General features: G+C 34.4%; 1 protein-coding gene across 1 annotated transcript in view; it reads right to left on the reverse strand.

Annotated features, from left to right (window-relative positions):
• The window catches only part of RYR3 (ryanodine receptor 3), a 218562-nt gene that overhangs the window by 40898 nt on the left and 162329 nt on the right, over positions 1–15335 (reverse strand). Inside the window, exons 65-70 of the mRNA XM_069858332.1 lie at positions 12628–12758; positions 9584–9904; positions 7966–8206; positions 6353–6440; positions 6155–6247; positions 2351–2365 (exon numbers count right to left, since the gene is read on the reverse strand). Of these exons, the coding sequence (XP_069714433.1) occupies positions 2351–2365; positions 6155–6247; positions 6353–6440; positions 7966–8206; positions 9584–9904; positions 12628–12758 (889 nt within the window). The remainder of the gene's footprint in view (positions 1–2350; positions 2366–6154; positions 6248–6352; positions 6441–7965; positions 8207–9583; positions 9905–12627; positions 12759–15335) is intronic.

Here is a 15335-nt window from a genome sequence, read left to right on the forward strand (position 1 = left end):
GAAGTAAACCGCACAACAGAATGACATCTGCCCTTTCTTCTTGTAACAAACAGTACAACAATATTTCACACAAAACTTATCATTTATGAGACAACAAACCAAAATCTTTAGAACAGATCCATATATTTAATAAACATGTGGTAAACAACAACAACATAAAATTAGCCCAGTTCTGAATTCTGTACCTAGATTAAACTCCTAATACACTCAAGGGGAGTTTTGCCTAAGATAAGACTTCAGGACTAGGCCTCCAGTCTTATACAACACTACAAAATAGCAAATGTTTGCATTTTACACTCCACATCCTTCTCCCTCTGTCAAAGTTTTACTGACTATTGTTTCTATAACACATTATGTAGTTCCATATAAACATAATCCATTGCAAATCATTATTTACCAATTATTATCACAGTAATCTCTGGAAGGGAAAAAAAAGCAGCTGTACATATTCTACTCAGTGGTAAATTTTGACAAATTCTGTCTTCTAGATGGTGAACCTTTGTGTTGAGCATTTTACAGGTCAGAGGGAACACACAGTGGATGTGGCTTCTTTTCTTAAGGAACTAACAATTGCAAGAGCGTACTTTGCCTTAAAGCTTTGCTTTTGGAAGTGCCTTAGAAATAGCAGTGATGTAATGGCTATAATAGTGACATTATTTGCACTCTACATTTACACCAGACAAACAAATCCTACAATGCATCACTGTATTTCAGTGGCGTCACTATGTGTCTTAAATAACAAATTACAAAATATATAATAAATATATAATTTAGTAAAATTAAAATAAAAGAAAGAGAGATATTGGTTTACTTTTCTGCATCTTTATGCCTGAGGACATTTTACACATAAATTTTCTTTATTTTCCTTTGAAAATAAGTTATTTATTTTCATTTATTTTCATTTACTTGATATGAACAAGATAGGTGAATCTTAAAACTTGAACTTTTTTAAAACATGAAAAGAAGATCCATTCTGCCTTTGCCATCAAATTCTGCTGTCTGTGAATTCACAACTACTTCTGATAAATGTATAAGTAGAGTCAGAGACAGAAACCTAAATGACAATAAAATCATCACTTTCAATTCTAATATGAACCTATATGAATAAACATAATACCTTAATTTCGTATGTAAAGACCATTACATTGGATATATTTAGGCTAAATAATTAACTGTGTTAAAAGTACCTCATCAAGGTGAATGATATAACCTAGTTGCCTAAGAGAACATAATAATCTTACTTATCTGAGGATTTAAACACAGGAATTTCCAGTTCCTCAGGAAACGTATATAGAAAAAGATATAGATTCTCCAGAATTACAATCAAAAAGAAATTTTAATTTTCCTAAAAAAACCCAACTAAAACTGTTTTAGATTATGGAATTAATATTTTTAGTATTTCTAATCCTCCTTAAATCATTAATTCTCAGAGATTATCATGAAAGCATTCATTAAATCCTACTCTATATATCTGGGCAAGTTTGACAATAGCAAAGTGTGAGATCAGCTAACTTTTTATGTCATGCCTTGAATTTAATTGATTAAAAACTCTTCACAGCATCATGTGTTTCTCAGCACACTTGGTGAAGGGAAAAATGAGGCTTTTATGCATCATTTTACTGTTGATTCTGATTCAGTAATGCAGAACACACCATAGATCAAAAAGTACTCCTTTGTATTAGAAATTCATATTAAAAATTATGACATGTAAGACGTAAAGGAAGGCGAACCATAGTTCACTGGACAAAAGAAAGCTTCAAATATATTAAATACATTAAAGAAACAAAGAGTATTCAAAAGGTTTGTCATTCTGATATTTTCAGTACAGATCATTTTACCTTTGGAAAAGGGTAGGATTTGAACTCTATATCTTATTTAAACTTACTGGTTCTAATATATTGTTCTGTTCATCTACAGACAGGGTATAGTTTATAGCACATTTCTTCCATGTGTTCTTCTTGAATATCATGAGCCAAATACATATTTCTGATGACTCCACTTAAGTACAGCTTTTACAATGTCTGCTTCAATATATTAGAAAAAAAACCCAACAAAAAAAACAACAAAAACCGAAAACCAGAATGCAGAAAGACAGCAAAGGCAGAACGTACATCTAAATTAGTAACAAAAGGTAACTTTACTACACTTTCCTATTAGCAACATGTGGAAGCACCAGAGGGAATTTCAGCTACTCTGGTCAAATACTACCACTTTAAATCAGAAAATTTATAGCAGGTGGAACTTGGGCCTTCATTTTGTGACGCCACTGCTATGATGAATGGAAAGAATGCTTGGAGCCTGATCACCTCTAGAACTAAAACAAAGACATATCATGCACTTCGACCTGTACCTTTACTTGCATGGCCTGTATGAAAGGAAAATAAAGGGAAACAAACATAAGTAAAAAAGATGAAAATTTCACAAGTTAGTAATAAAGTTACTCAGCTTTATCAGGACAATAAAAAATAAGTTTATAGCTAAAAAAATAGACCGTAAGTGTATAATCAAATGAGATCTTAGTGAAATAATTTTTATTCAGCTTAATCCTTATTGAATGACTGGACTTCTCAATTTATCTGTTGCTGTTCAGCACTACCATTTGTGGCTTCAGCACATAAAGAAGTACATCTAGTAAGTACGCACATCAATACTGCATCTTTCCCAATATTGTTAAATAATGAAGGTGTCTGGAACTCTGGGTAGTCCAATAATAAAAAATATTTACTTTTTCAGAAAAAAACAGCTCTAACTCTTCCCCCCAACAAAACAGGATCAAGAACAAATATGTTTAGAAATAGAAATCAAACTATCAGTGTGAAGATGGAGCATTTCATTTATAGATGTATTTTCCCATTGCATAGCTCATTACTGTTTTGAAGCCTGAGAGAAAACTTGACTTAAGTTCATATCTCTCAGCGATACCCAATCCAAGAACAATATTATGAATTCAACTGTTACTTTCACACATACACAGTTTTTTTCCTGTTTCTTAACTTAATACCATACACTTAAATAAATATGTATTCCATAATCAACATTGTATTATCATTGTGTCAGGCAATCTTAAGAAGACAACAAGACCATATAGTTTTGGTTAAATGGCAAAAAAAATTCAACAGTTACTCAAAAGAATCCTTGACCAGGCATGGGAAAATACTATACAAAACTGTTGGTCAAAGACAAACGGTAAAAACCCCATAAACACAAACAAGTTCTCTTTTTCCAATAGTAACTTTGCTTTCTTGCTATACTTCAATTAGCCTGAAAGTGTTGAAACTAAGCTATTATTAAAATCTCTTCTTATATTCTACTGTATTTATACCTCATAGTGAAAAAAAAATCAGCTACAAGTCAAGAAAGACTGAAAGATTAGTCATCAAATTAAGTGTTAAGCATCTTAGAATCTTCAATACCTTACTCAGACAAACAGCAAATTTTAATTGAAAATTTGAATTGCTTGAAACATGTACATGCTGTACAGACATGGCTTAGCAGATATACACTGAAGGTAAGTAAATACAAGACCTTAATAATGTTTCATTTATTAGAGATGAGCATAAATGTAACCCACCCATTATTTACCCAACCATATCTAAAGGAAAGAGATTTTATGCAATTGAAATAGTTTTTAAAAGAGAGAAAGAAATATGTTGCAGAAAATACTAACATGAAATCCTCTATTATCCTAGATTTCCAAGTATATGTACTACATATTACAAATGGGCACAAACAACAATGTTGTTTCATAACACAACCTTGGACTTTATGACTGCCTCAAACTTCTTTTATAGGTCTGTCCAAATGCTTCTTTAAAACAGATGCAAAAAATTAATATTAAGGGCCAGTCAAACAAAACTTCAGTAGGATACGTAAGTGTTTAGAAACTAAGGTCATATATCCAGGCACACATTCATGTACATTACAAAATTTACACAGAAAAATTGCCCACATATGTATTATGCATTTATTACATACATGTGAATGTATACATTCAGTCTTTTATACCAATTAACTGTAAAACACAATAGGAGATCATTGCATCTTAATCAAAATGCTATTTTGTCAACAAACCTACAAAGGGTTCAAAAATAACAGATTAGTGGGATTGAATGTGTTTAAATTCTCCATTTCAACACTTCTATCACAAATCTGTTATTTTCAATGCAGTCTAAATTACCAGTCTCTCTCAGACTGAAAGTTCTCTAACTTACCATTCCCCTCCGAGCAATCTGCTGCCATTTTTTTAGAAAAGAAAAATTAAAAAACTTGCTCAGCTGTTAGTACATTTATTTGAAAAAATACTAACAAAGTTAATATTGTATAATCAAAATGCAATGGGTAATTAACCAATTTATTGATTGTAATGATGAATTATTTGTCACCACTGCTATTAGCTACCAATATATAATGTTATCCTAATCCTTTATCTTATGCATATTCTTTTTCTGCATCTGGCATATAAAGATATAGAACCTTTCATACATGATACATCACATCTTACTTATTAGCACTATCACAGTATCTTGTATATTAGGAAAAAAGCTAAGTCTGTTATAAAACAGTTGTCTAAAGCAGGCTGAGATCAGCATGGAGCCTTATCCCTCTAAGAGACCCCAAATTGTTCTGTCATGGGCCAACAGTTAAAAGCCAACGCTCTTTCAAATTTGGGTCATGTAGATTTCTGATCTTAAGTTCCCATGATTTTATCCAAGATGGATAACTATTCTTTCTTTTGTAAAGACTTTGTTATTCCTGCCATTCCTGACTGACTAAAATACAACAATAATAGTTTACATCGTATTATCCTATTATCAATACCGCAGTGAGATACAATTTAGATTAAATATGAATCACCAGAGTCTAATCTAAAAAACAAAAGTACACCTAATTCTTGGTCCTCAGGCCATTTTTAACATATAAATATTGAAGTATAGGTATGAAATACATGTGTAGTTATTGCTATATGTACTTGTTAGACTCTGTTACTGTGCAAATAGCCTGGACTGTGCCCACTACTCATCTTGCTAATGAGGATAATACAAATATTTCAATCTCACCCCACAATTTCAATGAGATGCATCTTGAAAATAAGGAAACACATTAAAAAAATTCCTTTTCTCCAAGTATGGAATTTTTTATATAGTTTGAATTGCTGTTCAGTGCCAGTTGTGAACTAATAATGAGCAGAAAATGTTATTTTTGGTTGTAAATTTTCCAACATCACTGTTTGTTTTAACTGAGTTTCACTACTTAAAAAAACCCAACAAAACAAGCAGAAAAGCAGAAGAAGTTTTTTAAGAGAATTAATAAATGTGATGGCTCATTTTACCTGATTCTCTGTTGTCTAAAGCTGGACTTAGAGTAGCTAGGTTATAGACAATCAAAACACAGTGAAATACAAAACAACAAACCCCATTACTTCTTTGGAACATGTTCAAAATAAGATTACTCCATACATACTACAAATATTAATTTTAAAAAGGGTTCTTTTCTACGTTTAGCATTACTAACTTAGAATTACACTTCAACTGGCTTTAGGTGAGTAAGGCAATCTTCCTCAACTAATGTCAAACTGGCATTTTGTACCTTGACAACATGTATTTTCTCTATTACACAGGTAACAAATGTACTTTCCAGCCATCACGTCGTCATCTTGTCATAATGAAAATGAGCAACAAAGAAATCAATGTAGTCATTAACAAGAAACAAGAAAAACAGAGCACATCAATAAAAAGATATAATCAAAGACAGCATTCCTCTGATCAGTGTTGACAAGGAAAATACTGATTGGTGTTCACAAGGAAAAGATCAGATGACCAATATTTCTTCACTTGTTTTTATAAAATAGTCTACTTCTTCCTTCTTTTTCTGAAAGATTGAGAACCCATATCATATATTACAACTCAGATGCTAATATACATGTAACTTTTTCAAACCAAGACCTTTATTCTAATCTTGTGTCTTTGATTAATTAGTAGATATTTAGTAAGTAACTCTAAGGTACATAGCTTATATTTTGCATAGTAGTTGACATGTCTGTCATCAAGAATCAAAACTATTGTTTGTTACTTCTTCCAGCACAGCAGCTGCAATCTGAGTAGATTTTCAGAGCCTTCTTACAACTTAAATAATCCACAGATTTTTATTAACTTACTTTAGACATCTTGCTCTTGGTGTCTCCTGTTAAAAATGCCAAATTGTTGATTTCATTCTGAATCACAAAATTTTGCTCTTCTCTTTTGAAATTCTAAAGACGAAAAAAGAATCACCAGAAGTTTAATTCATCCACATGTACCACATTTATATTTAAAGACAGAATGTAAGGGAAGAAAAAGTGCATATCTTATCTTACGTGCGATTTACACCACAGGATAAAAACTTCAGCTACCATTCGAAACAGTTCATCAGAATCTGCATCTGGTTTCTTTAGCCAATTTGCTCTAGTTGCAAAAACAAGAGAAATATAAAATAAGACTTTTTTAAAAAAATGAATATAACATTCTCTATTTAACAGATCGGGTTATATATAGTTAATCTTGGAATTAAATGAGAATCACTTCACTCTTCCATGACCATGTTTAGAAAGACAATTTTTCCTGGCAGTTTAACTCAACTCCAACAAACGACCTAAATTTTGGCTGCTTATTTCTGTCTGCTTTGCACCCTCATGGTGCCAACACATGCTTTTATGACTATTCTGTGAACTAGACCACAAAAGAGATCTGGTTGAAAAGCAAATGTCTTTCTGTAAGTATCTCTCTATTTCTTCCATCGCCTTCCCCTCCCACCCCCTCCCCCCCAACAGTTTGTTATCAAAACATTGTATTGATCCAGAAGAGAATGCTATAATGGGGAGAGGAAGAACAACACAGGGAAATGAATGCGTGGGTAGAGCTGTAAGGACTGACAGCTTTAATTGGCTTGTTTTTGTAATCCAGGAACTAATACAACTTCAGCCTCAGTCTGTCTGCACATGGATGCCTAGAACCAGCAGAAGCAGCCCTCTTATTTGTCTCTAAATTAAGAGGAATTGATATGGCCATACATAAAGTGGGCATCTGACAGTAGACCTGGAAGGAATTATTATGTTATAACTTATACTTGTTAACGCCATCTTCCTAGCTGATTTTTTCCACCCCCAGTTAAATCTGTGCTTTTTAAAAAATTTGAAATACTTCCTTGCCAACAAAGTTTGACATAGTACAGCCTTGAGTTCATCTAGAAAAAGCAGATAATTCTCGGTGTAAATTGGTCCACAGCATAAATGATCATACACACAGTGAAAATGCTCCTAACTAGCTCAATATGTACTAATACCTAAAAACCAGAAATGGACAACAGTTGTGTAAAGAAGACCAATATTATAAAGTATAGGAGTAAGATACTGTAGATATTGAAATACTTTAGACACTTCAGATACTCTTCTGAAGAGCATCTTGGGGTCATGTTCTGGAATAAAGGAAAGGGAAAGTGAAGGCTCAGAATAATCCTATAGTAAATGTTTGAGGAGAAAAGCATCGGGTAATTTGAAAGGCAATACAATGCCTTTCAAACCCCAACAAGACAAAAGGTTAATATCTTTGTGATACTATCTACAAGTAGAATGATTTAATTGAGGCCAAACGGTTTTTCACCCCTTCATTAACATCTAAGGAGTTTAGCGATTTTTTAATTTTTGAAAGGCTTATTTATTTGTAATGTCATTGGGCTGCAGTAGCATACTCATATATAACAAGTCTGGTCAGGACATGTGTTCTCAATGATAACAGTGCAACCTAATAAGACAAACGTATTTGTGAAAAAGGTGTGAATTCGACGTATATTTTTCTATAAGTTAAGAATGTTAAAATACTCAGGATCTGATTCCCAGCATAACGTTAAATTCATTGTGCTCTTTCTGATTATCTGAACATGGACTCCAGTATATTAACAAATAAACATGAGATTAATTATTATTTTATTTACCTATTGTTGTCTACATAACGTATCAACATTGGATAGAAGGCATAAAGGTCTCTGCAAAGAACTGCAAACTCATCGAGAATGAGTAGCTCAGCTTCTTGGGTATCAGTTTTACTATCTGCTCTCAGTTGCTCCTCTTCCATCACGATCTTTATAGCTTTCTTCTTCAGCTTCTCCAGTGTTGGAATAAAGTGACTTTTGAGCAGATCAGGCCTGGCTTTGCTGATGATAGGTTGAGCATAAACTGTAAATAAAAATACAGACAACCTCATGACTAATGCACAACTGATGTTTTTCATGGTACTAATATGAACTATGCAGTTCTAGAAAACATAAAGGTCATAGTGCTTCACATACTTCAGAAACATAATAAATTTTTAATAAAACTCTGAATATGGCTTTGTAGGGACTGTGTGTATTGAGAGATTAAAAGCTAGCTACTGGAAATTCAGATTATAAGTATTTCAGTCTTATGCCAATTAAATTACCCTCATTCTGGCAAATCACATGTCTCTAATTTAGAACCTAAACAAAGCAGGGATTGAGACACAAAGTCCTCACAAAAATACTGTTGGGTTTTTGTGTGTGTGTGCATGTGTGTGGGTTTTGTATAACAATGTCAGAAAATAGTCAGAAGATGATGTTCTGGAAGAATTTTTTTACCTTGCCTTGGGCAAGATAAAATGCTGAGAATGAATGACTAATTCAAGATCACAGTTCTATTTTATACAAGAATTAGTAATAAAATGCAGACCATCTGAGTAAAAAATTGTTGCAAGAACCATACTAGTGCATTATCATTATGACTATGTACATCATTGTCTAGATAAGCAGTCACTAGAAAAGTGTAAGCAGTGGTCTCTGAAATTAAACAGCAAACTTCTTACTAAATTTTACTGAAATCATTATTATTTTGGAAGACCTTCCAGGATTTGAAATTATACTGAAAATCCAGTGCCAATGAGGCACTAAAATTTAGCAGGAAATTATTACTGTTACATAGATTTCTTTAACCACCTTATTGCATATTAAACTCTGATACTATTTAATGATAAAATTTGGATGCAGCAAATTTCTTTAGATTGCTACCTACTAAGTGTTACATGACATTCTGAGAAATCTTTAAGCTCATTTAATATCTGGGATGGTTACTCAGGCAAAGCAACTAATTCTGAATTTGTACTCCGGGGATTATTTCCCCGTGCACACTTTCCTTCCCTTTTGTCCTGATATTTTGTGTACAAAATTCACAAGACTTACACCCTCAACTACAATACTCAGTTGTTAAGTGTCTTGAAAAATCAATGGAATTCACAACTCCAAATTAAATGCCTAGGCTCTTATACAGTGCATACAGAAAGTAAGATTTTCAAAATTTGTTATGTTGTATGGAAAGCGCTCTGCCTACAGCAATGCTACAATGCATGCTTAAAACTAATAATAACATGGTTTTTTAAAATAAAATATCTTTCTCTTACTGTTACTTCTATACTCTTTATCTTTCTTACTGCAGTTTTTTATTAAAATTTATTATTATTTTATCAATGAGTAACAAGGTAAAGTGTAGAAAAGTAATTAAATATTATTAGGTACAATTACTCTTTACAAATATTTATAGTACCTGCAATTCTTTTCATCCAAGATGCTTCATCTATTCCCAGATTGTTGTTAATTATTTTTAGAATGTTTCCAAGAATGATGCTCAGATGCTCAGATGTCACCATTGTACAACAAGGCCCGGCACTTTGAGGAATGCTTTCAGATCCTCTTTCCCACCAGTAGGACAAATAGTTGCACAGCATGGGTAAGATAACCTCAATTACATGAGGCATTTCAGTATACCTTGCTCCAGACTCTGCTAAATCATTAATTTCCTTTATTAATCCATCCAGCTGAGGGATCTCTGGACACATCTCTTCTACTGTATCAGGCATACCTAAAACTGCAAGTAAGAGTAGAAAAGAAAAAGAGTAAAATAAAAAAGGGCATCTACCTTTAAATATGTGTGATTAAACCCTAAATACAAATAACATTGTCACACAGGTTATTTTCTGTCACTTTCTTGGGCAGACATAACTTTAGTTGGGCTTTGGGATATACATGGGCCTCTCATCTCATAAATTATGTCTTTCTGATAATATGCATATATCACAGATGTAGACAGTATCTGCCATAAAGCTTTACCATAAAGTGTCCTGCAGTTATCTGCTCAGCTATGTAAATGTGCAGAACTCAGAGATTATATTGAGGACTATATTTCAAACCACAGGCATTCTGTTCCTTTCATTTTGTCTTAAACATCATTTCCAAGCCTTGTTGTGAGATGAGGTGGTTGAAACTAGTTCAAAAGGACCAAAACAAGGTCACTGGTTTTCACACCTGATAAAATGTTCTTTGCACAAGTCTGTGAAAAGAGGTCAAGCATTGGTCATAGAATCATAGAGTCACCAGGTTGGAAAAGACCTCTTGGATCATTGAGTCCAACCACTCCTATCTGCCACTAAACCATGTCCCTGAGCACCTCGTCTACCTGTCTTTTAAATCCCTCCAGGGATGGTAACTCAACCACCTCCCTGGACAGCCTGTTCCAGTGCCCAATGACCCTTTACTGCAGTTTAGGGAGAGAATTAAGGGGTGTTCAGTGCCCCTGAGACCAACTGCACATGTCCACCTGGAACAACCACAGGACAGCTTGCGTAACACAGTTCTCCTCTTAAAGGAATACCCAGTGAGTGAAAATGGGCATGATCAGCTGGCATGAACTGTATCAAGGGAGAAGTCTCACTATTTTGAATCATAGAATCATGGAATAGTTTGCTTTGGAAGGGACCTTAAAGATCATCTACTTCCACCCCCTCCCCACCAAGGACAGGGACATCTTCCACCAGGCTGGGTAGCTCAAAGCCTCATCCAGCCTGGCCTTGAACACCTCCAGAGATGGGACGTCCAGTGTCTCACCACCCTTACGGTAAAACATTTCTTCCTCATATCTAACCTAAATCTACCCTCTTTCAGCTTAAAACTGTTATCTCTTGTCCTATGACTGCACTCCCTGATGAACAGCCCCTCCCCAGCTTTCTTGTAGGCCCCCTTTAAGTACTGGAAGGCTGATATAAGGTCTCCCCAGAGCCTTTTCTCAAGGCTAAACAATCCCAACTATCTCAGCCTTTCCTCACAGAGGAGGCACTCCAGCCCTCTGATCATCTTTGAGGCTCTCCTCTGGACTCACTCTAAGAGGTCCATCTTTTCCAGGATTATGGGCATCATGTTTCATTGCAGGCTCCTTTGGAAAAGTGAATTTATTTTTTTTTTCCACTAATTCTCTGCTTCCTCTTTTAAATCTGCCTCTCTTCTTTTTTCCCCTGATCTCTTTCTCTCTTTCTATTTCTGGAGAGGCATGTTATTGCTTTATACAATTTATATATCTTTGCCTTCACCACAAACAGAGTTATTTTACTATAACAGACAATTAATAATAACAAATTTCCTTAGAATTAATAAATTAGTTCAAATTAATCATACAGTGTTGTTTTCACTTTCTTTTGCTCCCAGAACTGCATTTTAATGAACTACATCTCCCTTCTGTTTATGGGGATGGTCTGTGACAGCTTATATCAATATTGGATAAACTCTGGCCATTTTTTCCATAGTCATTCACAACTTTCACATCAAGTTTCAAAAGATTAAATATACCTCAGGGTAAAGGAAACAAAAATCTCAAAATTATGGGTCACACTAAAAATAAACTGTGCCTAGCTCATGAACTCTGCACATCCATCTCCTAACAAAAAAGTCAGAAAAGAATTCAGTTGTCAGATGCCTGTATTAGAAACTGAAAGGTTCAGCAATTCAGCAATTAACAACCCACCATAATCTAACGCCAGTCATTCTACCAAAACTCTTCTTCCACCAGTGCTACTTCTATAAAGCAGACCTGACAGGAAAGATGACCTAGCACAAGCTTTTCTATAACTGCTTTTATATGGAAATACTTGTGAAGCATATGGAATTTATTGACCTAAAATTTTTTTTGTTGTTGTTTAAAGGGACAATGACTTTGGCAGGTCTCTCTCTTGCATAGATCAGTGAGGAAAAGAAAAATACTTTAAGATATGAGAGTCCATCAAGAGTAAAGCTGGAAAGAAGCAAGTGAAAAAGACCTATGTAGAAGGATTCATGCTTCTTTGATTAATATTTCATGAAATGAAACTTACATTCTGTCAGGAGTTCCCTATACCAAACCACATTGGAGTACTGGTAAGACAACAAAAAAATACCGATAATTATCCTGTTCACATAAATAAGACCTTACACATCTTTCACATTGCTAATAAGAACACAGCTGTAAAATTTGCTAAAAATTTTTGTAATGCAGATATGATCTTTGGCCAAGCTTTAAATATTACAGTGTGCAGCTTCAGAAAAGAATTCAAAAATCACGTTTGAAAGAATATGCAAATGTACTCAGAGAAAGGGATCAAAGTGAACAAAGTTTAAACAAAGCAGAGCAAGGTTAAATAACAAGTAATGAAAGAGCAACAGTAGGAATTCTCTACTGAGTTATACATTTGGGTTTTTTTTCATTATTACAATTCCTTTCTATTACTACTAGTTGGAAAGAAGAAATCACTTTTTGGGGGTTTTTGAATGAGGAACAGTACTTACTTGCTCTTTCTCTTGCACTTTTTGTGTTGAAGACAGACAATGGGTTGTAATGGTTGAGAGAAGGTTCAAGGAATGCTACTGGAATTGCTGCTGCAAGAGATGCTAAGCACTCACCAAGTGCAGGACGCTGCCTGTATATGAGAGACACTAAAAGTTACTTGAATGAAAAAGTCTTTTGCTAGGCTTTACATGCATTACAATTTTGAAATATTTTATTTCTCACATAAACAAAATTACTTGAAATTGCAATGATACAACAAACACATTTTTTTAAAAAAATATCCTCCACCAATATTGTATATTAAAGGCAAACAGCTCCACAGTGCTAAGTATAGAAAACATGTCCACAATATGCACAAAAAATAGATTAGTATCTGCATATTTTTATTACACCTTCAGTTTGCTAAAATGAGCAAATGCATTCAATTGGTGGGAACTTGTTTTGGCAGTCACACTTTTTTTCAAGATTTCACTTCTTTTCTCTCTATCGCTCTCTATATTTTGCTGGCTTCACATATTATACCATTTACATAGTCAAATGAATAGAAAAGATCACCAAGTGATGGTAGTCACAAAGAAGCATTTCCATTATACCATTGTTATAACAGACTTTCTTGCATCTTTGGCAGTCTTTATTTTGAAAAGCCTCAAACAGGTCAAATGGAAGTCTTAAACTGAACAATCTGGATATATACTTGTATGTATGACTGAATACAGCAATTGATTTTGTCATATTTAACTACATACATTAAAAAATGTGCCATAAATTCTCAACTTACTCAGAAGTTTGTATTTCGTATTACTAATACAGCTATTTCCTCACTTGTGCTAAAAAATCCTTTGGAAATGTAGTTCTATAATATAATTTGGAAAATACCAAGACACCACAAAGGGATATACAGCTGTTGGGTACTGGGGATGAAATGAGAGTTTTCAACCCCCAAATTAGGACCTAAATTTCTGATGCAGAGAACTGAAAGAAATGGGTACCTAGGTACAGAATTCATAGCCAGAATGCCCACAGCAATAATACTACACTTGCCAGTAGAGCATTAGACCTCCGAGTAGTCAAGGACTGCTGCATTTGGCATCCAGTCCTCTGCATTTATGAACCACAGGGACATTTAAAGAAGAAAGCTCCACAGAGAAATCAGAAATATCTACAACATTCTAAATAAGCCAAACACACTTTGTATAAATGAAAAATCCCCTCACAATGAAAATTTGTCACAACAAAGCAGCAGCAGCAATCCAACTTAGTATTAATCCTGAGCCCTCGCAGCAAGGAGTCTTGTAGAATAAACTGAAAAATTTTAGCCATGGAAAATTATATTTACATATGAAAAGTGAGCTATGACTGATTCTGCAGTGGCAGGTAACACCTGTTCATGTCCCTGCCAAAATTCACTAGGAGAAAAAACACATTTTGATCCTAAATCTGAGCATTTTTTTAACTTGAATAACTGTTCTAGTCAGCTCAATTACTCATTTCTATGTTTTGCTGAAATACTGAGCAGCATGTTTGAAATCCTACCTCCCACCTAGACACTGATGCCTACCTACAATCTTAATTTAAGAGCCTGAGTGAATCTAGTGAAAACCAGACTAAATGAAATCCACAGTTAGAAACCTCTTGCACAGCCTTAGGAGACTAATTAATTTCCTTGCATAACTGTGATTTGATCACTCTTCCCTTCTAAGAAGGCAACTGCAATAGGAAAAGGTGAAGCTGCTAACATCAACTTCTAGTGTAACTGTACAGACCTTAGAGCTCCTACCAGTCAGGTGGAAGCCTGTGCTGTGAGCTCTTCTCATCAAAAGGCAACTCAAACACAATCATCTTTCAATTCCTGTGAGAAGACCCTTACTGCTAGTTAAGGTGGTAAGGCGCTTCCTATTTTGTCTATTAGAGTTGTGTCAAAAAGTATTTAAGATTTTTGAGAGAAGAAAGTATAGCTTTGTAATTTATCGATTGACGTATAAATGACAGAATGCCAACTTATACTCGAATGAGCTTGTGCATGCATGTATGTACATGCAGAGCAGAAGGAAAGAGACTGTCCACCAGACTGCTCTTGTATGAAAGAATTACTGAATAAACTCTGGAAGGAAGTAGAGAGCAGCATTTCTCATACTAGTCAAAGCCTCTCCTAACCAGACTACAGAATTGTATTTCCTACAATTTAGTCTCTCAGGCTCTGTGGATCTTAAACTTCACATTAAAAGGAAATCTGTGAAAAGTACCTAACCTAACGCCTTCAGAAGCGTAAGGAAGGGTTATGATTACCTCAGTTCCTGTCTTGTGCTAGATAAACAACTAGGATTCTCTTTCTGAAGCAGCAGATATGGATTTGAGCCTTTTTAAATGGAAGATCTAAAATCCAGGGCTTAGAACTCCGTAGCAACTTGATGCTTAAAGGAACTGTAAGCCCTACTCTTTTTAAAATGCAAGTAATGGGTACAGTGGTTTCCTTTGTACAGTTAAAGGCTGTCAGAATGCTCTGCATATACTCAGGATGTTATGCTCAGAATGACTATTTTGAGAACTCTGTATAGACTTAAGTGTGAGACAGATGCAGCCTACTTAGCACAGCAACATGCAGTAGTCAAACTTTGATAAACTTAGTTGTAACCCATAGAAAATCTTAGCTTTCCCTACGGGAAAAATAAACTCCCTGCAGATACACTGTCATATGCAGGATGAGGTG

The sequence above is a fragment of the Phaenicophaeus curvirostris genome, chromosome 5, assembly GCF_032191515.1.
Source record: "Phaenicophaeus curvirostris isolate KB17595 chromosome 5, BPBGC_Pcur_1.0, whole genome shotgun sequence".
NCBI lineage: Eukaryota > Metazoa > Chordata > Aves > Cuculiformes > Cuculidae > Phaenicophaeus > Phaenicophaeus curvirostris.